We start from the raw sequence: 25,688 nt of genomic DNA, 5'->3' as shown, positions 1-25,688 counted from the left end.
ACCCTTAAATGCCATCTTTAACAGAAATAAATTAGAATAAACGATCAGCCCATGCCTCCTAAAGACAGGTGGCAGGGTAATATTAAAAGAAATGAATAAAAATTCATTTAATGAGCATTGTTAATTAAACCTGGAAATCAAAGAGGTCTGAGTTGTGGGAATTCAGAGGAAAAATGAAAATGAAGGGAGCTGTAGCTCCGGGCTGGAAGAGTGGAATTAAATTAACTGCAGTGTGGGGCTGTGTTTGTTGATGTCGATCACACAGCGCGGCGTGTTACAGCCGGGGGTGAAGGGTTTGTGCTCTGCTCCACGGAAAACACGCGCTGCCAATGGAACGTCCCGCCCAGCGATGGGCGGCCGGGGTGGCACGGTGAGACCGCAGGGACCCGCGGGGACACGCCACCCCACAGCCCGGCCACGGCGCCCGTGGGCCGCGGGGAGCTGTGACCGTGGTGTCCGGGAGCCGCGAGTGTGTGCGTGTGCCCGTGGGCATGGGCACGGCCCCTCCGCCGTGGGACCTGCGTGGCCGTGATATCGAGGGGAGGGGGGATGTCATTGGGGTCACTCAGTGCTGCTGACGGAGCCTTCCCGTCTGCCCGGCTCGCCCCGCTACTGCCCGGTGCCCGGTGCCCGGTGCCCAGTGCCCGGTGCCGCGCTCAGGGACCCCGATGTTGCCCGGTGTTGCGGGCCCGCCTCGTCCTGCCCGGAGGGAGGGCTCAAACAGAGAGTGAGGGAGGGCTGGGGAGGCGGAGGGAGGGACAGAGAGGCGGAGGGAGGGATGGAGGAGGGCGGAGAGGCAGGCACGCTGCCCGTCGGTGCTCCCCGTTCTCCCGCGGCTCTGTTGCACCCGGCGCCCGTCCTCCTGTCCATCTTTTCGGGCAGGGAGCCAAGCCCGGAGCACCCCCAGACACTTCTCGCTGTCCCCAGTCCGGGATGCGGCGCCCCGCTCCCCGTCGGGGAGGAGGGTGACGCGCCCCGGGAGAAGCCCCGAGCTCTCCCGGCAGGACCGGCCCCGGGCCCCGCTCTCTGCCGCGCTCTCGGGAGGTCGCAGCTGCCGCCGGGGCCCTCGCAGCTCCCGGAGGGGCCCCGCACCCGGCTCGGGCTAATAAAGTCAAACCGTAGAGCATCCCCGCGGCCCCGCAGCCCGCCCGCACTCTTGGGCTCTCCCGACCCTCGGGGCTCGCTCCCCGGTGCGGCCCGGGGCGCTCCGCGGCAGGGGACCGGGGTGGCACCGGGGGGAGGGTGTGCTGTACCGTGCGACAGGGGAGCGGAGGTAGCACCGACCCCGCTCCCAGGGGGCGGCGGGTGCCCCTCGCCCCCCGCCCCGCCGCCTCCCGCCGCCGTCCCGCCGCGCCCGTTGTCGGGAGCCGTCGGGGCCCCGCGGGAGCGGGCGGCGCGTCCCCGTCCCCGCGCTCTGACGCGCGCTCCCGGGGCGGCGGGCGCGCCCCCGCCGCTATAACTGGCGTGCATGGAGTCGGGGCCGGCGCAGAGGAGCGGGCGGGCGATGGGAGACGCCGCTCCGGCGGGATAGAGGGGCGGAGACGGGGGCACCCCCGGGGCCCGGCCCGCCCGGGGCTTGCCGCGGGCCCGCACCGATGCTTGTGCACAGCTACCCGGGCATGGTGAGTGCGGGACGAGCACGAGTGGGACGGGACGGGATGGGACGGGACGGGACGGGGGGTCGGGGTCTGGGGCCGGGGGTCCGTGCCCACCTCACCGCCGCTGTTTTCGCCGCCGCAGGACCGCGCTGAGGGGCTGCCCGGGGCACCGGCCGGTGCCCGCCTGCCGCAGCTGCCCTCGCTCAACCAGGCGCCCTACGGCTCGGCTCCGCCGCTCTGCCACACGCCCGCCGCCGACTTCCAGCCGCCCTACTTCCCCCCGCCGTACCCGCAGCCGCCGTTGCCGTACCCGCAGGGCCAGGAGCCCGCTTACCCTCACCTGGCGGACCCGTACGCGGCGCTCAGCCCCCTGCACCAGCACCAGCAGCCGGCCTGGCCCCCGCAGCGCGGCCGGCAGGACGAGCCGGGGCTGCTCTCGCAGACCCACCGCGCCCTGGGGCTCGACCCTCGCCGCGACTACCCCGCCGTGCCCCGCCTGCTCCACGGGCTGCCCGACGGCGGCCACGGCCTCGCCGACGGCCCGCTGGGCCTCCACGGGCTCGGCCACCACGGCCTCGAGGACATCCAGGTACGGGCGGGCGGCGGGAGCACCGGGAGGGTGCCCGGGGTGGGCTGGTTGCGCGGGGACGGGGTCAGATCCCTCTGCCTGTGCGACCGGGGACTCCAGGCCGGGACTAGTCGGACCCCACGGCGTCCGTACCCCCGTGCAAGCAGAAACATCGGGCCGGAGATTCCCATGCTGGGGCTCGTTCGTGCCCTCAGAATTCCTTCGGGCCGTGGCCGCGCTGCCGGTGCCCGGAGCCGGCTGACGGCTCTTCCCTCGGTGCTTTCAGGCCGTGGACGACGGCGGGATGAACCTGCTCGATCAGTCCGTGATCAAGAAAGGTAAGAAGAGCGCTCAGCGGAAAGCGGCACCGGACCAGGCCCCGCTCCTGCCCTCGGGGCTCCCCAGCGTCGGGTCCCCCCGCGTCCGCCCTGCCGCGGGGCTGCTCCCCGCCCGTCGGGAAGGGTTCGCTGCTGTCCCCGGCGAGACTAAAACGAAAGCGGCGGGTCCCGGCGGGCCAGCGCGCCCACCCGCCCCCGGCCCGCTGCTCTCCCTCGGGCGGTACCGCGGCCGCCGCTCCTTCCCGGTACCGAAGGGCCCGGACGGGCGGACCCTGCTGGTGGGGAGCCCCGGGGCACACCCCGCCGGCGGTTTGCGTGGAAAGCCCGGGGATGCCCCGGCGGCGCTCGGCAGCAGCTCCCGGTGCTCCCGGTCCCTCCACGCCCCGATCGGAGCCCCCTGCCCGGCGGTGGGGAAGGCAGCATGGGCCGCGAACCGCTCCACACCACGGCGGATCGGGCCCGTTCGGCGGGACTGGTACCGGGGGGGAGGACGCGTTTAACGGAGACGAGAAGTGGCGCGGCTTTGGGGCCGGGGCTGCCCGTCCTTGCAGCCCCATCTCGGCAAAAGCCGGGTCTGCGGAGCCCCACCTCTGCCGCTCCAGAACCAGGGCTTCGCTCCGGGACCGGAGGGGAGGAGCAGCCTTCCCCTCCGGGGCTGGCGCGGGGAACGGGGCTGCGGGCAGAGGTCCCGCTCGACCCCCGGGGTCTCCCGCGTCCGGTTCTTCCCCGCACGCTGACCAGTCCCCCACATCCCAAGGAACCTGAGGGTAGAACAGCTCAACCCCCTAAAATATTTCTGTACGAAATCTTCCGCCGGGGCGCTGCGAGAGTGAGGAGAGGGGCCCGGAACGTCCAGCGCGGTGCTCGGGGCGATCCCTACTATGGATATTCCAGCGCTGCTCTTGGCTTCTTCCCGCGATTTTTTACAGAGATACGTGGATGGGAAGTTCGCGTTTAACCGCCGACCCCCGGTGCGAACGGAACCTCAGCACCGGCACGGCTCGGTAACGTGGGCCGGTGGGTGCTACGGGCCCGCAGTCCCGGTGCTGGTCCGGGCCGTGGCGATCCCCGGTAACTGCACGAAAAGCCGCCCGACCGTGCGGTTCTTCCCCAGCTGCCATCGGTGGTTTCGGGGGGAGCGGCGCTCCTGGTGCGCCGCAGCCCCTTCCCCTAGAAAAGGCTGTTCTAGGAACACGCGGCTGCCAGCGGGACATTAATGACCCGCATTAATTGAGCTTTAATCAGAACGCTGGAGAGGCGTTTCATTAAATATTCGGGAGTGAGGAATGGTTGCAAGAAGCTGAGGGGTTCGTAAACCGGCACCGGCCTTACCTCCGCGGCTTGGGCCGGGCAGGAGCGCTCCGGAACGCTCGGGAAACACTCCGCAGTGGGAATATTTGTCTGGAAGTTCAGTTGGAGTTATAGTGGTTTACTGGGGTTTTCCCCCTCCTTTTTCCAAAAGTGCCATTACTAGAATTTTTTGTCTCCTCTCGGGAGGATTTGTCGTTGTTTAGTGCCTGTTTTTTTGCTCTTGGAGATTCTCTAGTCCCTTAGTATTGGAAAGAAAAAAAAAAAAAAAAAGGAAAAATAAAATTAAAATATCGCTGGCTGAAGGCAGGAACGGTGCAAAAAGCTCGACCGCAGCCCCTGTGCTCAAGGAGACTCGTTCTTCCATGCCCTTTCATGTTTGGGTATTTTTAAATTTTTAAAATATTAATATATTTTTACCGTCCCTCTTTTTGCCTTCTTTTTTATTATTTTAATATTCTTCTATTATTATTCCTGTGTTTGGAGAGCGAAGCTCCGAGTTTGCTGGAGAAATCGATAAATCCAAAGCCAAGAGTGGGGGTAGTTGGGCAGCCACACCGGGAGCGGCGGGACGGAGCCACCGGAGCTTCCTGGAAGCGGCGGCAGCACCGGGGGCTCCGTCACCCCACCCCGCTGTCGGGGATCGGGACAACGGGGACCGGAGCCGATGGCCACGCTCCCCTTTCCCCTCGCCAAACAGGTGAGTTCAGCTCTAAAGAAATCAGAGGAATTATGGAAGAATCAGAGGAATTATGGAAGCTGCAGCCGGGAATCCCTCTGCCCTCCACACGGCCCGGGGAATAAATTCCTTTACATTCGGCTTTATTTAATTTTTTAGAATGTATAAAATGTGGTCGTTCTCACTCTGCTGGCTCTGTCAACTTTGAGCTGTGTTCTGGAGCTCCAGCGGGGCCAGAGCCGAGCCCGGGACCCTGCGGGTGAATGACACCCCAGGAAAAATAAAATCAAATTAAAGGCATCTGAGGCAGCTCCCGGCGGGTCCCGGGCAGAAGGTGCCGGAGGGAGCGGCTGGGCAGCAGCGCTCGAGGATCCCCTCTGAAGGGAGCGAGAGTAAACCTTAAAAGCGCACTTTTGTCCTAAATCGCACCGAGATCCTAAATACCGATTAATCCTGGAATTCCTGACGGAATGGCCGTCGGACAGAAACCTGATAGAAATCTTTGCGTGTGGAAACAGATTTATCTCGCCTAATTAGTTGCCGAGATACTGTTGTCCTGCTTCAACAAAATATTAATTACCTGCCCCAAATCCCCAGACCTCCCTTTTCACTCCCGTCCTTGGAGTCGCATTTAGTCCCGGTCAGAAGGAGCCCGGAACGGGAGGGAAGAGCCCGCAGCCCCGCGCTGTCCCCACAGCCTGTCCCCCCGGTATCCCGGGATTTCGGGGCCACCCCCGCGGCTGGGGGGTCACCGCCGATGTCCCCCGGCACGGACGGGCCCCGGAGCGGGGGAGATGCTGCCCGGAGCTCGGAGCGCTATGCGGGAGCATCCCTGACTGCGTGTTTGTTTTCCCTCCATTTCCTTCTTAAATAAACTTCCAGCCGTTAATATAATTCCAGGGATTTTGTGGGCATCTCGGAGACGCGGTGCATTGCCACTCTCTCCTCTCCCAGTGTTTTCCCCAGCCCGCAGCGCTCCGACCCTTTGGTGGCAGGTAACCCCGAATGAAACAAGTGGAAGGAAAATCGGGGATTGGCCCCGGGACCCCCATCCCGCCGTGCCGGCAGCGGGGGGAGCCCCGGGAGGCAGATCCCGGCTGGAAACCGGCGTTCAAATCCCCATTTCCAGCGCTGCCCTCGGGACTGGTCCTGGCGCGTTGTCGCCGTGGTGATCCCCAGGGCTGGAGGCGCCGGGGGATGAAGGGCACCGAGAAATCCCCGGTCAGGGGGTTCGGTTTGGCTGTGTGCGAGCTGGGGTTTCACTTGGAGCAGGGAGAGATGTGATGGCTCTGAGAAACGGAGGATGAGTTTTTTTTCCCCGTGCTGTCATGACAAATGTGGTGGTAGATTTCGTTTGGAAATTAAATGGATAAAACCTCGGATAGGGCAGCAGAGCATTTATGAATATCTTGTACCCCCATTTGTTCATTCTCCCCTTTTTTTCAGAAGTATTTCAGAAATAGTTTTCTTTGCCTTTCTTTTGTTGTTGTTTTGTTTATGGTTTGGTTTATTATTATAATTATCATTATTAATTTTACTTTCCCTTCCAAGCATTTATAGAGGACCAGGAAGATATTAGACTGGGAAACATTAAAATTAGCTGTGAAAAAGTTTAGTTGGGGCTCTTGCAGCTCAGGAATTTTCTTCTCAGCTCACCTGCTGCCCTGATGTTTAGTTGCCCAGGTCACCTACCGAGGTCAGGCTGTGAGACCCCCCTAGACACAAAACTGGGGACTCAGCAAGTCCCGAGCTCCTGGTGCAGGGTGCGACCTTCTGGTTATGAAATCAAGCATTGGATCGTTGTGCTCAGTAGCAAAAAATCCCGCAGCTTGGTTGTAAAAGAAGGAGGGGTTTTATTGCTTTCACATCCTTTTGGGATCAGCAGAAAGCTTCTGGGAGAGCCTTTCTATTACAAAGAAAAATAGAAATCTCTTTCCCTGGCACCTGGGGACATGCTGGGGTGCGGGAGCAGCCCCGGGTCCTGCTGGCAGGAGGGAGCTGGGGCCCTGTGGGAGCAGGAACAGGGGGAGCCACAGGGGCCGGTGCACCCGCTCGCGGGCACAGGTTTTGGCTGTGGCATTTTACAGCCTGGAGTAGAGGCAGAGCAGGATGTGACCAGTGTGGGCTCACATTGGCACCCAGGTTCTCGCCGGGCTCCGTGCTGGGGCAGTGGGACCTGCTGCTGCCACCGTCCCGTGTTTTTGTGGATCTGCTGCTGCCACTGTCCCGGGTTTTTGTGGATCTGGTGCTTCCACTGTCCCTCATTTTTGTGGATCTGGTCCTGCCGCTGTCCCCTGTGTTTGTGGAGCTGGCTGCTCCCTCATGTTTGTGACTTGTTCCACTTTCCACCCGAGGCTGTGGAGCTGCTCTGAGGGGCAATGCTAGCGTTTCTGCTCAGGAATGTGGACCTGTTTGGCTGGATACTGGACAGACAGATGGAAAGCTGTGCCTCAGAGCCCACAGTCCGGAATACTGCAAGAAGTAGCTGTCACTACTAAGGAATGCGGCAGAGGAGGGAGATTAAGATGAGATCCTTACATCCACTCGCCACCGAAGGGGAGCTCCAAGTTTGAAGCTTCTCAGCTTCTTCTCAAGCTGGTGGGACTGGGGCACTGGCATGACGGCAGCAGTGCCATTTCTCTTTTGTTTTGATGCAAGGAGGAATTGAGCTGTAAGAAATGTAAGAAGCCAGATGTGGCAGGGCAAAAAAAAAAAAAAAAAAAAAAAATCCTGAAAGAATGGTAGATTAGATAAACATCATTTCCTGTGACGAGCAAGGTAATAAATGAGGTCATCCTGTAAAACACCCGGGGCTGTGAAGACACAGCTTTTATAGGACTGTCCAGGGCCGTGGGTGGAGGTTCTTGGCTGGCAGTCAGCTGCGGGGTGCTGGGCTGCTGGGGAGCCCTCCCAGCTCTCTGCAACTTGCCCGAGTAGGAAAAGGGGCTCACCCGGGACAAGCCGGGTCTTGACTGGAAGTTTTGCTGCCTTGTGCTGCTCACGAATGCTTTAAAGTTTCGACAAGCCCTCGCACACAGCGGGAGATAGAGCAGCGTGCCTCAAAACGCAGTCGCACCTCCCGAGCCCGCGCACACGGCCTCGCGCACACGGCAGGAACACCTACTAATCAAACAGAGAAACTTAAAAGAAAGTTTTTACTCTGAACTGCATCCAGATCACCATTCCTCCGTTCAAATTATATTTTTAACGTCCTATAATTGCAGCGGGATAAGCCCAGGTGTGTGTTCATGGGAGATAACACACGCGGGTACTGGTGAAGGCGCTGGGCTTTGTCTCAACCTCCCCAGTGCCTCCGAGGCATGTGTTATCTCCAAGTTTCATGTACCTTGTCATGACTTACTGTTTAATTAGATGTTTTTAAATGAATTTTTTTCTTTGTTTGAAATAAAGAGCAACTGTGAAAGGGTAGGTTCAGGAAAGCCAGCTTGGGTTGTATTTTGGCATGTGGCTTGAGCACCTCTGCTCTGTGGGGAGAGCCTCAGGTGAGGCTTCCCCATGGACAGCCTCACCTGAGCAGCACAGACATGTTTGGCTTGCTCTGGAGCACCTTTCCCTTCATTTTGGGAGCTATTAGGTATTTTTGCAGTTTGGTGGCCACTGCCACATCACAACCCTGGCTCCCACAGGGGCTACTTCATCCACAGGTGGACCAGCAGCAGGACAGCCTTGGCCAGGTGACACCTGTGATGTTTGTCCCTGCAAAGGAAGTGGTGCCAAGATCTTAATTTGTGTGCCAGCACAGGTACCTGCCTCACTGGGGTCCATCAGGACACACAGACACAGGCAAGACCCACAGGGACCCATCAGTGTCACTCCACCCAGGGTCACACTAAACCTGCAGCACAGCAGAGGCAAACACAGACTATTCCTCCCAGTTTATTAATATTCCAAGATATATGATCTCAGAAAAAAAAAAAAGTTTGCAATCTCACTTAATTATTTGAAGAGCCTAAATGAGGTTCTCTGAAGTTCTAGACTAGCACTCTAACTACTAAACCATCCCACCCTTTCCTGTGTGATCCAGAAAATTACTCACTCTTTCTGTCCTTCCATTTGTTTGTTTATTTTAATTCTTAATGCAGGAACTAATTAGCAAATCTGGATGTGATGCTTGGAGCTGCTGCATGCTCAGCTCTCATCTCCCTGGCCTGTCCCCAGCCCAGCTCTGCTGTGCCTGGGTATTGCCTTCCCTTTGGTGAGCACCCTGGTTTTGGGGAAAGGGCAGAGAAATACAGGGGAGTGAGAGGGAATTTCTAGAAAAGAGCCCAGGGTACCCATTTCAATTAAACAACCCCAAAACACAGCATGGCAGGAGCTTGGGGCAGGACAAGGGGAGCTGGGAGCAGGTTCACCTTCGTGGCTTTAAAATCCATCAGAGTGTCTGCGGTGCGTGCCTGGGATTCCAGCCGGGCTGAGTCTCCCCACCCTCTATCTCAGGCATTTATCTGGCATCAGTCACCAGAGCGCTGAGGCGCCAGGGAGCGAGGGATTGGGTCAGGTCCTGTTCCCTCCGGACTGGTCAGACAGGTCCCAGGGAGCAAGTGGTGTCCCCAGGGCTCCCTGGGAGCCCCAAAGTGGCCACATGCACGGGAGAAAGCAGAGCCACCATCCCCGGCCTGGAGAGCTGCGAGCAGAGGATCTGACCCAGAGGTTTCCAGCACAAGATCCCAGTTAGCAAGAGATGGGGTGGCCATTGAAAAACCATCATCAGAGGGTTTGTCTCATCAATACACTGGTGTCAGCAGCCCCAAGGAAAAGGAAAAGCCTTTTTTGCTGTGGCAGTGTGAGCAGTGCCTGTCCCCAGAGCGATCCCTGGACGAGCCGCTGAACCGAGACACGCACATTGCTGCGGTCAGACCCAGACAAACCCGCCAGCTCAGCGGGCTGGCAGCGAGCTCAGGATGAAGAGAAGATTTTTTTACTATTACTATTCATGTCTAATCTTTGCTGGATGGTCTTTTGCCCTTCAACAACATAAACAGATTTAACAAACCGACAGGAACATCGCAGTGGCTTCCACGGGATCGGCCACTGCTCAGCTTTGTCCTCACCTTTTAGCTCATGGAGATCCCAGCCACACAAATTCAGGTGCATCTATTGGGAATACAGGAAAAATCTCCCCTGCATGTCATTGTGAAATGGATTAAATTGTTTAAACACATAAAGATTTCATAGACTGGGTGCCAAAATGTGCTGCTAAAGGAGTAAACTTGGGGTGGCTGATGCTGCAGGCAGAGTTATGGAGTGTGTGGGGCCAGGAGCACTCACTGCAGCACAGCCAGGGGTGACACTGCATGGGAAACTTCCCTTGGTGTCAGCATGGAGCAGCATGGCTTTCCAATTCCTCTGCCTCTCCAGCCTCCCTTTTCGAAACCTGCTTGGTTTGTGCCGTGAAACATGAATTCTATATGGGCAGAATCAGAACTGAATTTTAAATAATTCTTCAATAATTGAACTGAAATTGAAACAGTTAATTTTGTAATGTAGATATAGAAGAGCATAGCTGCAGATTCAGAAAAGGTAATTTAGAATCAAGGGGGAGGGAAATAATGTGAATTACCAGACTAAACTGACTTCTCCAATGAAGTCGCTGCATCGGGGCGGCTTCCAACGAACAGTGCAGGAAATATCTCCAAACACTTTGTCACTCAAAAGCAGAACCCAAATAATTTTCATTCATTCCTTTTAAAGGTTCAGACACCTGAATTTTACTGCTTAGGGGGACATTTTAATAATTGGTGTTTGGTGACTTCCAGTGAAGAGTTGCTGCAGTTACTGCTCAGGCTGTGACATCAGGGCTCCCCAGACAGCAGAACCACTCCATGAAACGAAGCATGGAAAGGAAACATGTGGGAACTCACCACAAATTAATTGTGAGCAGTTTCCAAAAAACTGACAAACTATTCTGAACAGCAGCATATTTGAGGTCGAGTCATTCCTAAATGGGGAAGCAGAAAATGCATTAGCTGAAATTATTAATTGCAAAGCACTTTCTAGTCCTCTCCCCAAGTCCTGCAGGAGCACAGGAGGCTGAGTAAATTTTAATATTATATCAGCTGGCCATTCCTATCAAAACATGATGTACTCAGCAGGGACCGTTCTTAACCAAGTCATTATACCCATGGATTTGGGGGAGTCTGAACCTTCCCTCCCTCTCAATCCATCCCAAAACTCCCCAGGAGACACCTGCAGTGAGGCATGGCTGGGACTTCACTGGGTCAAACAGAATGAAAAATGGAATTAATATCACATGGCAACTTCACATTTCTTTTCTAACCTGATGAATGGATTTGCATGAGAAACAAAATGTTAAATACGGGAGTGTTGCATAGGCATGGGACCTCTCCTGATTAGCTTTCTCATGGGAATGGATTGAAGTTTTATCCCTGCTCTCCTCTGAGGGTCCGAGATTCATTTCCCTATCGAAGCTCAGCATCTCGACAGCCCATAGATAAAACCAGGATTCTTTCCATCCTTCCATTTGAAAAGGCCGATGATGGTGGTTCCTAGAGAGGCTCTTTGACAGGGGGACTTGGTTCAGGTTGTGCATTCGAGATAAAGAGAATACCTGTATAATCCCCTCTGGGAAGAGAGGATAATTACAGACTGCGTGCTTGAAATACAGCTGATGGCTCTGACCTCCTTCCCTGGACCATCAATAAATACCTCTCTGCTGAAAAACCAGGAAATTGGTGCAGCTGAACTCTTCAGCACCTCCTCCCTGAAAAAGAGCTTTTAAAGGTATGGAAGGAGCAGCTGCCCCTGGCTCACACCCACATCCAGATATTTTTAAATATATGTATCTCCATCTTATAATTTACATCGGAGCCATTCAAACGAAGGTTAGATGAGCTCACTGACAACAGCAATCCCTCAGCTCTGTGCAGCGCTTCTTCCATCAGGGGCTGCACACAAACATCCATCAGCCCGAGCGGCTCCGAGCAGCGGGACCCCGGCCCGGGAGCAAACCGGGGGGTTGGGGCTGTCACCGCTGCACCTGCGGAGTGGTGGCACCCAAACCTCGGCACCTGCGGCAGGTTTGGAGGGTGCGGGTGGCGGTTCTGCCCCGCAGCGATGCCCGAGGCAGCCGAACCGACCCGGAGAGGGACGGGGGCTCAGAGGCTTTGGTGGGGGCTGGAGACAGCGCTGCTGTGCCTGAAGATGAGCGATTGCTTTGTCCCAGGTTGTCTCCTAAGGCGATTCACTGCTACCTCTTTAAAATGCAATCTCAACAGTAGCGCACTCCCACTTTTAAAGGGATGTCGCAATAAAAGCTCCGATATCCAGGGATTCCGCCTTACCGAGGAAGAGAATTTACCTGCAGTGTATCTGGGGAGAGAAGAAAACAGACTCGTAAGACGGGCAGCGATTTGCATGTTCCCTCTGGACCTGTTTTTCCCCTTACAGCACCCCGAGCTCCAGCTGGAAATGGAACAGAATAAATAACACCACGATAAGCAACTCAATTCCCAAGCACCACAAATTTTCCTGCTTACAGATAATTTTGCAAGCAAGCAGCACATTTCTCCTATGGAAACGAGTCTGTACTTCGTATTTTTCTCTTTTTGTAGGCAAAGTTTCTTTTCCCTTAAACCCAAAAGCCGATGGATTTCTGCCAGCCCTGAGCACGGACACCGGCAGCTCCCGGCAATCCCGGCATCGAAGAATGAGCCGGGCTGCAGCTGCACCTTTTTCACCGAATATTTACATTTCAAAGTGCCCATTTCCAGGAATCACAATGGTAATTTCACCCACAAACTTTGGTGAACAAATATGAGGAAGGAGAAGGGATGCAGGAGCGAAGGGATGGAGCATTCTCAGCCCGGACCGTGCGTGAGAGGGAGGATGAGGCGCAGGGCTGCGGATCGGTTCGTGCTGGATTTCTCTGGGAAAAAGCAAGAAATTCTCCAAGGTTTTCTAGGTGAAAGCCTTTGAAGAATGGGTTTGTTTTGCTCCTTCTTTTTACCTCTTAAACTTAAAAGCCAAAGGATCTACCTCTGCAAGCCAGAACAGAAGTGGCAGAAATTTTGTGCTTTCTTTTGGGACACTTTGAAGACATGAGTCTTCTTATTCCATTCACTGGATTCACAGCTGAGTAATCCATTCAGCCGTGTTTATACCTTTCTCCCGGCTGTCCCCTAAAAACCCCTCAGGGAGACAAGGCTGTGGCATCCCATCCCACGGGCTGCAGCATGGCTGGAGGTATGGGACTCCTTTTGTTCATGGAATTGCTTTTCCATTGCCTGTCTGCTCCAAGGGGCATCAGCACATCCTGTGCTCAGGGGCTGGACCAACTCTTCCTGGTGCATTCAACACCCAAGGACTTCTACCCTGCAGAAATCTCCCACCAGAGATTACTTGAAAAGTTTTAATTTGGTATCATAACATCCCTCCCAGGTAGACATTATTATATTATTATCTGCAATTTGTTGCTGGAGACAGTCAAGCCCAAACTGGGATAGTGACTTATCCTGTGTCATAACACAATTTCATTCTGGCTGTGCCAGACACAAGGAGATAACCCCAGGCAGGCAGGGTGTTCTCCAGCTCGGGAAAGTCAAGGGATGAAACCCTTGGTGGTTTTGGACGCCAGGACTTGTTTGAAATCACTCTCTGCATCAGGTTTTTTGGATCCACAGCAAATGAACTTGTGGGGGTTCATCATCTGACAGTTAGAGCAAGACAAGCCAGAGCTGACTCAGCACAAAAGGCTCCTCTGATGGGAGATCACAAACCTGATGGTTCACAGGGAAGATGGAGAAATGTGTACCTGCTCCAAGCACAAGGGCAAGCAACTCCCATGGGAGTTTGGGTCTCTCCCATGCTGCTCACACACACCTGGAATACGATGGATTGCAAGTGGCACCTGCCCTGTGAGGTTCAAGGCTGCAGTGAGAGGCTGAGTCTGATGGAAATGCTTCCTGTGAGGTGTACAGAAAAAATGAGGATCATTTCCCTTCCCACACTCAGCAAGATTCTGCTGTGAGCCTGTTACTGCCATGCTGCCCTTCTCCAAAGCACCCCAGCACCAGGAGCCAAGATGATGTGGGGACAAACAGCTCAATTTCACAGCTTCCTACAGAAAATCCAGAGCTATGAAAACAGAGGCTGTACATAATCAGCCTGCAGAACAGCACTTCCCAGCACTTGGGCAGCAGCTGAAGCCTGGATTGCTTGGAAAGGCATTCCCACAGATTGGAATTGCACACACACAGGTCATACCCACGTACCTGAGCTGTGGTAAATCATTTAACTTGCTCTGAGCCTCAGTTTTACCCAGCTGCACTCAGGAACTGGATTGAGTCAGGAGTGAGTTAATGGCTTTGGTGGCTGGTGCTCTACCAGCACTGGGTTGAGGATCAGCAATGTGTGAGGCCCTTTGAGGTCTGCCAGCATAATCTTATTCCAAAATCTGTTTTCCCTTTCAGATCTGACCCCTCTGACCTGTGCCAGTGCTTACCTGTGTCCAGCCCACCTGCAGCATCCCCAGGGCAGGTCAAAATGCTTCACAGGGGTTATAATTTTTCAAGTCTGCAGCCAAGCTCACCTGAATTTGCTGATTTAAAAGTAGCAAGATTAATCTAAATATACAACACTTCCATGGGGAAAACCCTCTCAGAAATGCCAGGCACTTTAAGAAAAGAGCAAAAAAAACTTTAGAAGGACAGAGTAAAGAAATTAAGCATCAGTAAATAATAATTGATAAATAATAAGAACAGATAAGAAAGAGGACCTTGCACACCCCAGGAGTGCTCTAAGCAGTCGTTAAAGGTCTGAGGTCTCCTTCTTCCCCTTTCTTTGGCTGAATCAACCCAAACTGCCACTTGTGCCCTGCCATTTATAGTTTCCTGGGCTGAGCTGGGGTGACCCTGGGGTCCCCCATCCCACTCCCCAGGCAGGGCTGGAGGTGTGGTTGTTTGGGTACCAGTATCCAGCCTTTCTCACCAGCCTTTGCAGTGTGTTGGCGTGTCGCTGCGTGCACCAGCATCTCCGGGATGTGTTTCTGGGTTTCCGTGGTCAGGAGTGGGACCTGAGCTTGCCCAAGCCGGGAGAACGAGGGAGGGAGAGCCGGGTCACTGTGGGAAAGGTGATGTCCTGCCAAAAACGGGTGTTTCCTATGGCTGATCCCAGGACTCGAGGAGGGATGACAGTGACACGATGTGACATTCTATCCCCAGCTGATGGGTGGCTCTCAGGTCCTTGTTGTGCCTGGCTGCTCCTTCACTCAGGCAGTCCCTGGGGCTGTTCAGTGCCTCAAACCTCACGGTGCAGACCCTCCTGTGCTCCGAAGGGTCGCTGCCCGGCCGGGCTCCAGGGGTTGGCACCGGGCGTGGGGCTGTGGCACCGCTCTCACGCTTCCTTCTTGTCTGCAGGCTGGCTCAGGTGCTCCGATCACCTGCTGCTTGCGGGAACGGGAAAGCAGCAACTGAAGATCGAGGGGGACTTTTGGTTTACTCAGATGACAAGAGACAATTTTGGTTCCCCAAAAGCCAAGGAAACAAAGCTGTCAGGCTTTAATGGTAGCTTGTCTCCCTCCTGCAGCATGTTTATGGGCAAACAAGCTGCAGATCAGACCAGGCAAACAGCAGCAGGTGAGGCTCAATAACAATAATTCGTGATTAATGGCGAATGTGGCTTTGTTTATTCTTGTTGTATTGAGGCAACGCTGTCTAATGGATGAAGCACTGCTGCAAGACTCTGGGGCCTGGCTCAGCTCCCAGTGCTGCCGCCCGTTCCATCCCTCCCTCACATCCTGTGTGCCCCGTGAGGGCACAAGCTCTGCGTGACACAGCCACCCTGTCCCACACCTGCACGTGCCCAAGTGACGGGGCTGTGGCCTTGGCTGAGGCTTTGAGGCAGAAGAGCAATGCCAAAATCCACGCTCAGTGCTGGTGCCAGCCTGGTTTGCTTGTGGCACAGAGCTGGGTCCTTCACAGCAGCCAGCTCCAGGGCACAGCTTTCCAGGGCTTTTTTTTCTGACCGTAGCATCATTCCTAAAACCTCCAGTACGTGTTTCCCAAGTGTTGTGTCTCCATGTTGCACACCAACATCATCCATGCCTCCCTGCCACTGCCTGTGGCAAGCACAGACCCTTCTCCAGCCCAGTTCTCCACAGGCTCTGTGTTAAGCCACGCTGGTACCTGCTGGGTTTGCCTCCTCCCCAGCCACCGTGCCCCATGGATGTGTGGTGAGGCATGAGCCCTCTCCCTCTCCCTGCATGGCTCTGCTGTCCCTCGGGTGTGTGCAGGTCCCCGGCCACGCATGCGGCTTGAGCGCAGCCACGGCATGATCGCAGGCATGCACGGGGGATCCAAATGTCATCCAGGTCACAGAGTGGGCCAGTTCCACACAAGCAGCACCTGCTCCCCAGGGCGGGTTTGGTTTGGGGTGGCCCTTTCTGCAGCAGAACGCCATCGCTGGGACCCTGCAGGGCCCCACAGCTCAGCAGGGATATTTGCAAACCACGCTCTGACTTTTGATTTTAAGGGATCCCCTAGAGACTAACCTAACCTGTTCTGGGACTGCAGAAGAAAGCTTTGAAGTTGCTCCTTCCTGGAAATACTTCTGGTTTCCTACGTCTCAGGGGGATGTTCCTGTGTTTGTTCTGCCCTGAACCAGCCTCAGTCATGGCAAACACTGACCACAGCTGCCAGCTCCACCAGGGCACTGCTGCATCTCGCCCTTTGCTCCCTGACTTTGTGCAAGTTTTGTGCTGGGAGGAAACTCCATCTCCTTCAGCTCCTTTCCATTTATCCCTTAGTCTTAAAACATGAGTCATTTTTATGTAGCATGTGCTGATTTTTATTGCCATGCTAGCAAGTTGTGGAGCTGGATTTACAATATTCCGATTGTAAGCACCCCCTCACAGGTCCAGAACATGCACCCTCCTTGGTTAATCCTGGGCTTCTGTTTCATTTTGGGCACATGTATTTCCTTTATAAACCATGGCAGTCACTGCTGCGTTACTTGCAGGAGCCATCTGCTTTTTTTCCCCTGAGTTAAATTTATTATTAATTTCAGAACACAAAAAACAAAGAGATTTGGCACAAGGTTTCACCCACAGTTTTAATTTATGAACCTTTATTGTGCCTAGGAATGATTCTTATGGAATGACAAATGGGAAAACCGAGCCCCTTTGCCCCAGTGTGGTGCTGTAGGCCCAATGAGATGCTGCAGTTACCAGTGCCTGCCTAACCTTGTGTTAATTGACTTTTGCCCATTAAGCAAAGGGAAGTTTGTGTGGACTAATTGGGTTTGATCTTCTCAAGCTTCCTTTAAGCCAAGGTTGATGAAAGTTTAGGGCTGTTTGTGGGGTTAATCCCAGAGCTGAAGGCAAAGGAACTCTTTCCCCTGGTTCCTGTGGGCACACAATGGAAGCACAGCTCTCAGCCAGCCCAGCAGCTCCAGGTTTGGGGCAGGGAATTGTTGGCTCAGGGGGTTGATCCTGCCTGGTGGATGCAGTGTGTGCTGGCACAGAGCTGGGCTGCAGCTGCAGTCCCTGGAGAGGATTGGCATCCTGGCCAGCGGGACAAGCCACGTTTTGCCTGGCCACCCTCCTCCACGGAGCACCCAGAGGGGACAGGGAGGGCAGCTGGTCACAGGAGCAGCCAGCAACACTGTGGACAACCCTCAGCCTTCCAGGAGAGCAGCCCAAACCTCGGCTTTAATTACAGCTGGGCTGGGAGGTGTGGGAATGCAGGTGAGGACAGCGTCCAGGTTTCTTCCTTTCCTTTAACCTTTATTTAGTTTAGTTTCATCACCCCACCTCGCCTCTTTCATTGAGGAAAATAAGGAACTAATGAGACATCCCAGCAGCCGTGCTGCTGTCTGGGAGGGGCTGGAGAGCTGCCTGCAGAGTCTGGGTCTCTCAGCCTCTTCTCTCCCTCTTCCTTGTCTCCAGTGCCCATCCCCTCGAAGGCCAACGGCACCACCATCTCCACCCTGTCCATGAACAAGGACGGTCTGATCGGAGGGGTCACGAATCCCAACGAGGTTTTCTGCTCCGTGCCCGGCCGCCTCTCTCTCCTCAGCTCCACCTCCAAGTACAAGGTGACGGTCGGGGAGGTGCAGAGGAGGCTCTCACCCCCCGAGTGTCTCAACGCCTCTCTCCTCGGTGGGGTCCTCCGCAGGTAAGCTGCTCCAAAAGCCCCAGGATCTATCTCCAGCACCAGCTCTTACCTCAGATAAAGAGAGGAGAAATTCTGGTGTGTGGTACATTAAGGAATAGTATTTTTATTCCTTTTTCTTCTTTCCTTTCAAATCTCAAATCTTAAACTAGGATTATGGTTATTTTAACACGAATTACGTGGAAATTAATTTTCCCTCTTTGTTTTCTCTTTTTAGAGCCAAATCAAAAAATGGGGGTCGGTGTTTAAGGGAAAGATTAGAGAAAATTGGACTAAATCTACCTGCAGGAAGGCGCAAAGCTGCCAACGTCACCCTGCTCACATCCCTCGTGGAAGGTAAGGGTCTCTCCCTGCTCCCGTGGAGGGTGGAGTGCCAAAACTTCCATCCCCTCAATTTCCAGCTTTCCACAAACTAGAACTCTTAAAATATAGTGTGGTCACCACTGAATGAGCATGGCAATATCCCCGTGTAAGTCTCCACACTGACTCAAGAATGTGACCTTTTAAATGAGCAGACTCTTGGGAAGGCAGAGGGCAGAATGCAAATGAAACCAAGACAGCAAATGTCCCAGAAAATGTCTAAGCGTGGCTGGCCTGACTGTGACAGAAGGTTGGAACTGCATGATCTTTAAGATCTCTTCCAACGCAAACCATTCTAGAACTCTATGCTCTCATGTCTGATTTCCAAAACTCGGCCATTTCTGTTGGATCAGATGTGGCCCATGGAAAAGGCCTCCTCATGGATGCCAAGCAGGACTGTGAGCATCCTTCTGGCTGGAGCTCAGGGTACCCCTCATGCCTTTGAACTGGTTTTAGCAGTTGGGTCACAGAGACCAAACACAAAAAAAACCTGAATAAAGCTGCCAAGAATTTCCCGGCTGCTCTGCAGCCCTGTGTGCCCACCTAAGGCACAGCTCAGGTGCTTCCAACCACGCCACCCTTGGGCAGCATCCCAAGCTCAGGTCCATGTCATGTCACCCGTAAAGAAGGAAATGCCCCATATCCAAGTCCTTTCCTCCTCCAGGAAATGAGTGAGACACCAAGGAGATGTCAAACTGCTCTGAGGTTTTGCAGGTGGAGCTCAGGTGTGGAGCAGCCACCCTCAGAGCTATGGAAAAGGTTCTGCCCTGGCAGGCAGGGCCCTGCCCAGACATGTGAGCTGCCCCTGCCTAACTCGGTTACTTCCTCCCCTCCTACTTCTCTCCACCATGGAAATGATGATGTTGCTTCTGCATCCTGGGAGAAAAGCACACGGGGATGCAGACAAATGGAATGACAGCTCTGCCTCCCTCTGAGCTCAGGAATCCATTGTGTCCCTGCCCAGCGCGGTGCAGGCAGCTGCCTTCGGATCCTGAATAGAAAATCATCTCCATTGTCGGCAGCAAATTAAATGACCCGCTTCATTAGGCCGAGGTTGTTACCCAGGGCAGTTGGTTCCTGCTGAATGAAAGGCTGATTTCCATGAAAAGAAAAGAAAGAAAAGAATGAAGGAAAGAAAGAAAGGAAGGAAGAAATGTACAGTTTGATTTCAAGTGGCTGCTGATGGTTTGGTTCCTGCTTCCCAGCTCATAGTAAATAGGAGTGGTGCCATGTCTGTTTGATGGATATAATTTCCTCCTGCTTGTAAGCATGATGGAACCAGGGGATGCTTTACTCAGAGGAAGGTGGTGCTGGATTGTCATCACTCAGCACACACAAACTGGTTTGTGCTCCTCTGCCCCAAACACACTCTTTCCTGAATATTTGCTGTCTTGGCTTAATTTGTTTTCTCCCCTCTGCCTTCCTGAGGTCCGATTATTTAAAAGAACCAATGGATGGAGTCTTGAGTGCTAATGAAATTATTTTTTCTTACACTGACCCACAACCATTCATACAGATGGGGAGGATATTCCTGGAGCACCCAGGGAGCACCAGGTAGAAACAGCTCCCTTGGGAGTCCTCAACAGGTACACCAAGCACTTGACCTCTCTTGGGCAAGTGCTCCATGAGAGCACCTTCAGCCTGGACCCAGGGGAGCAGCAGGGCTGTATTTCCACTCCAGAAACATCCCTAAGCTCTTGGGAAGAGGTTTGCCCACAGCCAGGGTCTTGGTGCCCCTCTGCTCACCATGGCCCTCCGTGCACCCTCCTGCAGCCTCTCCTCCTCAAGATCTGGCTCAATGTGTCTTTGACACTAAAGCCAGAGTGCCCTGTCCCCCCTTGCACCTCTCTAATCCAGCATTCAAATTGCATTTAAAGACATTAAAATGTGCAGCCATTCACACACTCACGGAAGAAATAAATCCTGGCTCCAGCCCTGGCTCTGACACGAGGTCACTCAGCTCTTTTTTATTATCCCAGTATCAGTTTTTCAGCAGTTGTTCCTTTCTGACTGTTCGCACAAACAACTGCAATTCTGATTCTTTAGGTTTACCTTATTTGCTCTCTCTCAGGAGGAGGAGATGAAGTGGAAAGTGCTGTTGTTATGTGGGGAGCAGAGACACTTCCCTGTAACGGGCTCCACAGCCTGAGCTCAGGAGCCGGGCAGGCTGGGATGGGATCTGGGTTAATGCTATTAGGATGGATGGCCTAATACGTGTGAGCAGCAGGGGGGCAAGGCAAATTAGCTCTGCCTGCCCAACTGGGATTTCGGGTGTTGGGCATGATCAATTGCCATCAGCTCTGATTATTTCCACGGGGACGCTTGGAGATGGATCAATTCCATCAATGGGTGGGCATTTCCACGGGGTGATGGATACGCTGCCTGCACGTCCAGCCCGAGGGCCCCCAGGCACTGTGGGGGATGTAACCCCCTTCCTCCTGCCCCTTCCTCCTGCCCTGCCTTGTCCAGCAGTCACGGGGCTGAGGTCACTCTGTAATGTTCCAGTTTCCCTTTCAATCTCTTCTCAGTTTGGAGAGGCCAAGCAGGAAATTTGGGAAGAAGTAGGGAAAGATGCAGCAGGCAATGTTCCCAAGTAAGAAATGCCTCTGCTATTCTTCCTTTAGCAGGAGGTGCCCAGAGTCACACCTCACCCTGCTCCAAGGCCAGAACTGTCTTGATGCTCTTGTAAAAGGCAGCAAAGGAAGGACCCAGCTGCTGTTCAGAGCTGGCACTGGCTTATTTGGCCCACACATACTAATTGCCTTACAGCTGAGAAGGAGAAACTCAGTGGTGTTTCTGCAGCAAGAGATGAAGGTGGGGAGAGCTCTTGGGTGGCCACAGAGACAGGGAAGGGCGCCAGTCCCACCAGGACTGAGCTCCAACAGAGAGACAGCTGAAGCTCCACAGAAGTTCCCAGTTCCCAGTTCCCTGTCCCACTGGTGTTGGCACAGTGCTGATGTCCCTCTGTCCTGCTCGCAGGTGAAGCCATTCACCTGGCTCGGGATTTCGGCTACGTCTGCGAGACCGAGTTCCCGGCCAAGGCGGCGGCAGAGTACCTGTGCCGGCAGCACTCCGACCCCACGGAGCTCCACACCAGGAAAAACATGCTGCTGGCTACCAAGTGAGTACAGAGGGCAACCAGCCACCGGTGCATTCGGTATTGCAGCTGGGAAGGCGCATTAGCCCCCAAACTTTGCTCTTCTGTGGGGAAGAGATGGGCTCACGCTGCAGGAAGGTGTCGAGCAGGGGGGACAGCCTGCATGGATTAAAGGGTTTGCTCCTGCATGGGAGAGGGTAACCCAGCCCGGGGGAGCATTTTGGAACTGCCCCATGTGCCCTTTCAAAGCTGGAGCAGCTGCAGTGGCTCTAGTTCTGCACTCACGGTCTTTCCCCAGGCTGGAGCCAAAATCTCCCAATGGGGAGGTGGCTGTTGAGGCAGGGAGCAGGAAAAGAACCCTGAAATAAACCCAGAGAAGTTGTGGACGCCCCACAGCTGAAAGCATTTTATGCTAGGTTGGATGAAGTTCTGAGCAACCTGGTGCCCACGCCAGAGGGGTTGGAACTGGATGATTTTTAGGTCCCTTCCAACCCAAACTGTTCTATGATTCTATGACTGTATCCTGCAGCTCTCCACGCGCATTATAGTGACCAAACCTTTCTCTTTCAGGCAAATTTGCAAGGAGTTTGCAGACCTGATAGCCCAGGATCGCTCTCCGCTGGGGAACAGCCGCCCCTCGCTCATCCTGGAGCCCGGAGTGCAGAGCTGTTTGACTCATTTCAGCCTGATAACCCACGGCTTCGGGGGCCCGGCCATCTGCGCCGCCCTCACCGCCTTCCAGAACTACCTGGTGGAGTCCCTCAAGGGGCTGGATAAAATATTCATGAACAGCACAGGGAACGGGCACACGGCTGGGGACTCCAAAGCGTCAGACAAAGAGGTGAAGCATCGGAAATAACAGCGTGGCTCCAGGGGGAAAGGTGACCCACAGCACTGTTTTCTGAACTGCTGAGCTTGAACGTGTGGGGAAACCCGTAAAGCAAAGAAAAGACAGGAAAAAAGAAGACTTAAAGACTTTAAGAAGGAAACAGTGCTAATGAACGTAGTGACATTGAGAGAAGCCAGGCTGATGGCTTTGGGGTTTTGCCTTTTTTTTTTTTTTTTGTTACGTGGATGCAGGAAGCCAAGTCATGTGCAATTTGATTTTATTTTGCTTTTTAAAAAAACCCATAGTGAAATCCTGACGTGCTCCAGGAATTTGTTCCAACTGAAAAACTGAGAGGAAAGAGTAGAAGCCTCGTCAGTGCAAGACCCAGAGCAGGAGCAGCCGAGGGCAGGGGCATGGAGCCCTGGCTCTACCTGGATTTATCCGCTGGTTTTGAGGCAAACACCCAGGAAATCTTCCCATTTCCCCACCCACAGCCCAGCCCCGACACCAGGCCAAGGAAACTGCTGGCAGAACTGCTGTGGATTTAAAGCAGGTCCAGGCTTTGTTTACAGCTTCAAACTGAGACTCACTGTGGATTTTCCTGTGGGCTGAGGAGCCCCAAGCCATGGCACGAGGGAGGAACAACCACACAGCCAACGGGTCCCAGGGCAGGATCCAGGGGAGTCCCCCTGACTGCTGCCCTCCTGGCTGGGGATAAGGCAGGTGAAGTTAAACCCAGGACTAAATAAAACTCCACAACCCACAGATAACGGCACACAAGTTTCTAAAATTAGTAATAATAATAAATAAAGCACAAGGAGCAGAACTTGAACCAGGCCAAACGGAACTCTTCTAAATCTGTATATATTTATTTATGTGTAATTAAAACCTGAAAGTTTTAAAATGTCCAGTGCAAGTTATTTATATCAAATTGAGTTGGGTTTTTTGTTTTGCCTTTTTTTTTGTTTGTTTGTTTGACTGTTTGTTTTGGGTTGGGTTTTTTTTCCTTTTGAAAGATGAAAATCTTTGGATTTTCTGTCATTAGAAATGGGAATGAAGTTTTGGATCCACCAAACTGTAGCATGGACAAGCTAGGCTGTGATGGTGATGACTCTAGAAGTTCTGCAAGATTTTGTACTTGCTGTTGTTTCTCTTAATGCTGCAATAGATGTACAACACCCACACTACAATGTCATTCTCATTCTCTTAATAAACCTCTTTTTATTTGAAGAAAGCACCTCCATCGTCTTTGTGAGAAGGATCCTTCACCTTTATGGTTGTATCTTAAAAGGGATTGTATAGTTTATTATATGGAAATTATATAAAATTGCATAGATTTAGGAAAGAATTCTCCAGTTTCATGGCTGGGGGGTGACAGGAGCTGGTGTTCCTGCCTGGTGTCCCCAGCCTTGTGCTGAGCCAGCTGGCGCCAGTGGAGATGAATGAGTTTGCTGATGTTTCAGAAGTACTCAGGGTAGTCAAATCTAAACCTGTCTGTGAGGAGATGGAGAAGGACCTCATGGTATTAGTGATAAAACAGAAGATAAAACAGCCCCACTGATCCCCAGGCAATGAAGCTCCAAATTAGTTGTGTTCGTGGTGTCACCATGAGCAGGACTCCGCACCAGCACCTCGTACTTCCAGAGTTTAGAAATAAACACAATGGGAATGGTCAGGAAAAGGATTAACAAAGCAAAAACCAGATTATGTGCGCTAGCCCTGTATTGCTCTGTCCTGAATCTGATTTACAGATCTGGTAAAATCCAGCAAGTAAATCCACGGGGAACTCAGGTGGGAGCAACTCCCACACCAGGCAGGGCCAAGGGCTGGAGGTGCAGGAGGAAGAACATGAGCAGGATGTGACAGAGATGTGGAAAATTATGGGATAAAAGAACACAAACAGGGAAATACTACACCAAACCAAGAGGCAGGACACCCATGACATGGTCAGGAAGCAGGCTTAAGTAAATCTTACATGCCTCAGGTAAGAAGCTGTGACTTTTCATGGGAACAGATGTAAAAACAGCTTTTGACACAACAGAAGAGGATGATTTCAGGGAGCCTCCTTGCTCCTTCCCTACATATCATTGCTCCTCACAGAGGAGCAGCTGGAGGGACTGAGCTATGGCAGTGCTCCCTGCACTGGACCCTTCTCAGAGTTGCACCCCACAGGTTTCTCTGGAGGTGCAGAACAGGCTGATGGTAATAGAGGGAAAACCCCAAACAGTCCCAAAAGAGACCACAGGAGGTTTGAAACAAACCTCCATTTCAGGAAAGTGTGAAAGGAAACACTTCATGTCCTAATATAATCTGTGGGGATGGCTCAGCATCAGAAACTTGCATCTAAATATTCCCTTCAAAGCTTAGGGAGGCATTTAAATTGGGAATTGGATTGGAAATGTCCCTTGGTATGAGGTTTGTGAAAGCAAGACCTAAATGACGGGCTCTGCAGGTCTGGTTTTGCTCTGGACCTTCCCAAAGGAAGAGCCAAGGAACAAGGAGGAGTCAGGGAGCAGAATGGAAATACTACAGACACATCAGAGGCTTGTTTACACTTCAAAGCCAGTTTGGATAATGCAGGGCGTGAACCAAAAGCACAAAAACTATTCCTATTTAAAATTATTCCAAAGTAGGAGCGCCCTGTTCTGCATCAGCATAATCCACATTTAAATGGATTATGATAAAGGAGAGTAAGGTGCTTTTGTGCTACAATACAGGTTTCCCTACATGGGGTTATTTAGGATAACTATCCTGAAATAATTCCATTTGCAGACATCCTCTGGTGCACGGTATCAGAGCAGAGCAAGCGACGCTCCGACACAGGATGAAAGTGTGTGTGTGTGCACACTGTAATATCCAGGCATGAAATATCATTTCCTAATTTAATCACATTATGCAAACCTGGCTTGGCTGGGGCACTTTGAATATCAAGGAATTCTTAGACACAGCACGGATGAGCAATGCAGACAGAGAATCAGGATCTGCCTCCAGTAATTACACACCACATCCATGGGGTGGAAAATACCTCCCTCCTCATTTTCCTTTTTGGGTACCTGCATGTCTTTGGAATGTTTTATGAAGAACAGTCTGGTGCCTGAAAGGCCAGGACACCTCCAACGACCTGTGAGTGGGAGGAAGTTGCATGATTTGGATTCACTTGTTGATTCCACCACAGAAGCTCAAGATGAGTAATGGACACGTCACATAGGAGCAACTTCCTAAAAGCATCAAGACTTCCCAAAATTTTGGACCCCCTCATTCCTGCAGGCACAGAGACACTAAATAAGAGTCATGCAAGGGGTCATGCAAGGCCAATTCTTGTCTGTACTGAAGTCCCCTCCCAGCTCAGCGTCAAACAAGGCCATCCCCTGACAACTCCTCTCCCTTTCCATCCTAAGAGAAAAAAACATTTTACACAACTCCAGGCTCAACCCCAGTATAAATTCCCACACTGATTACAAATCTCATCGTGGGAAAATACACAGGATTGTGTCAAAGAGTAAAAATAGATCCAGGCTCAGGGTTTCTACGCTTGTTACAGAACACGATGGAATTTCAATTCTAAAGGGGAATGAAACAAAAAAATATATTTTTTGAATTAATTTTGAATGAATGACAAATCCAGGGAAACCACATACCAATCCTTGACAAGTGGAAAAGAAAAAGAGAGAAACTCTTCAATCCCTAAGAGTCAGCTGTCCCAAGGGCAAAGCAAGGGGAACATGGAGCTGTGACTGTGCTGCATCATTAACACCAGGGAGCA

The 25,688-nt window shown here is 53.0% G+C and overlaps 1 protein-coding gene across 2 annotated transcripts; it reads left to right on the top strand.

Moving 5' to 3' along the window:
• The first annotated feature begins 1,448 nt into the window (after positions 1 to 1,448).
• TFAP2E (transcription factor AP-2 epsilon) lies at positions 1,449 to 23,159 on the top strand. Of its 2 annotated transcripts, XM_072917908.1 has the most exons (8): positions 1,449 to 1,622; positions 1,741 to 2,187; positions 2,453 to 2,504; positions 14,886 to 15,104; positions 17,414 to 17,642; positions 17,857 to 17,975; positions 20,979 to 21,120; positions 21,667 to 23,159. In XM_072917908.1, the coding sequence occupies exons 1-8, from the start codon at positions 1,596 to 1,598 to the stop codon at positions 21,953 to 21,955; spliced, it is 1,524 nt and encodes a 507-aa protein (XP_072774009.1). In that variant the 5' UTR covers positions 1,449 to 1,595; the 3' UTR covers positions 21,956 to 23,159. The 2 variants fall into 2 exon arrangements, with proteins under 2 accessions (XP_072774009.1, XP_004174455.2); XM_004174407.6 differs by lacking the exon at positions 14,886 to 15,104 and having other exon boundaries at positions 1,453 to 1,622.
• The last annotated feature ends 2,529 nt before the right edge of the window (positions 23,160 to 25,688 follow it).

Source organism: Taeniopygia guttata, chromosome 23, assembly GCF_048771995.1.
Source record: "Taeniopygia guttata chromosome 23, bTaeGut7.mat, whole genome shotgun sequence".
Lineage (NCBI taxonomy): Eukaryota > Metazoa > Chordata > Aves > Passeriformes > Estrildidae > Taeniopygia > Taeniopygia guttata.
The sequence above is the reverse complement of the archived record's forward strand: the minus strand, read 5'-3'. Positions and strand labels throughout refer to the sequence as shown.

What these genes read in the sequence shown, in the direction of transcription:
- TFAP2E (XM_072917908.1), top strand. Translation starts at nt 1,596, where the DNA reads ATGCTTGTGCACAGCTACCCGGGCATG. An exon ending in ACGGCCTCGAGGACATCCAG is followed by an intron (nt 2,188 to 2,452) that starts GTACGGGCGGGC and finishes CGGTGCTTTCAG; the next exon opens with GCCGTGGACGACGGCGGGAT. An exon ending in GACCAGGCAAACAGCAGCAG is followed by an intron (nt 15,105 to 17,413) that starts GTGAGGCTCAAT and finishes CCTTGTCTCCAG; the next exon opens with TGCCCATCCCCTCGAAGGCC.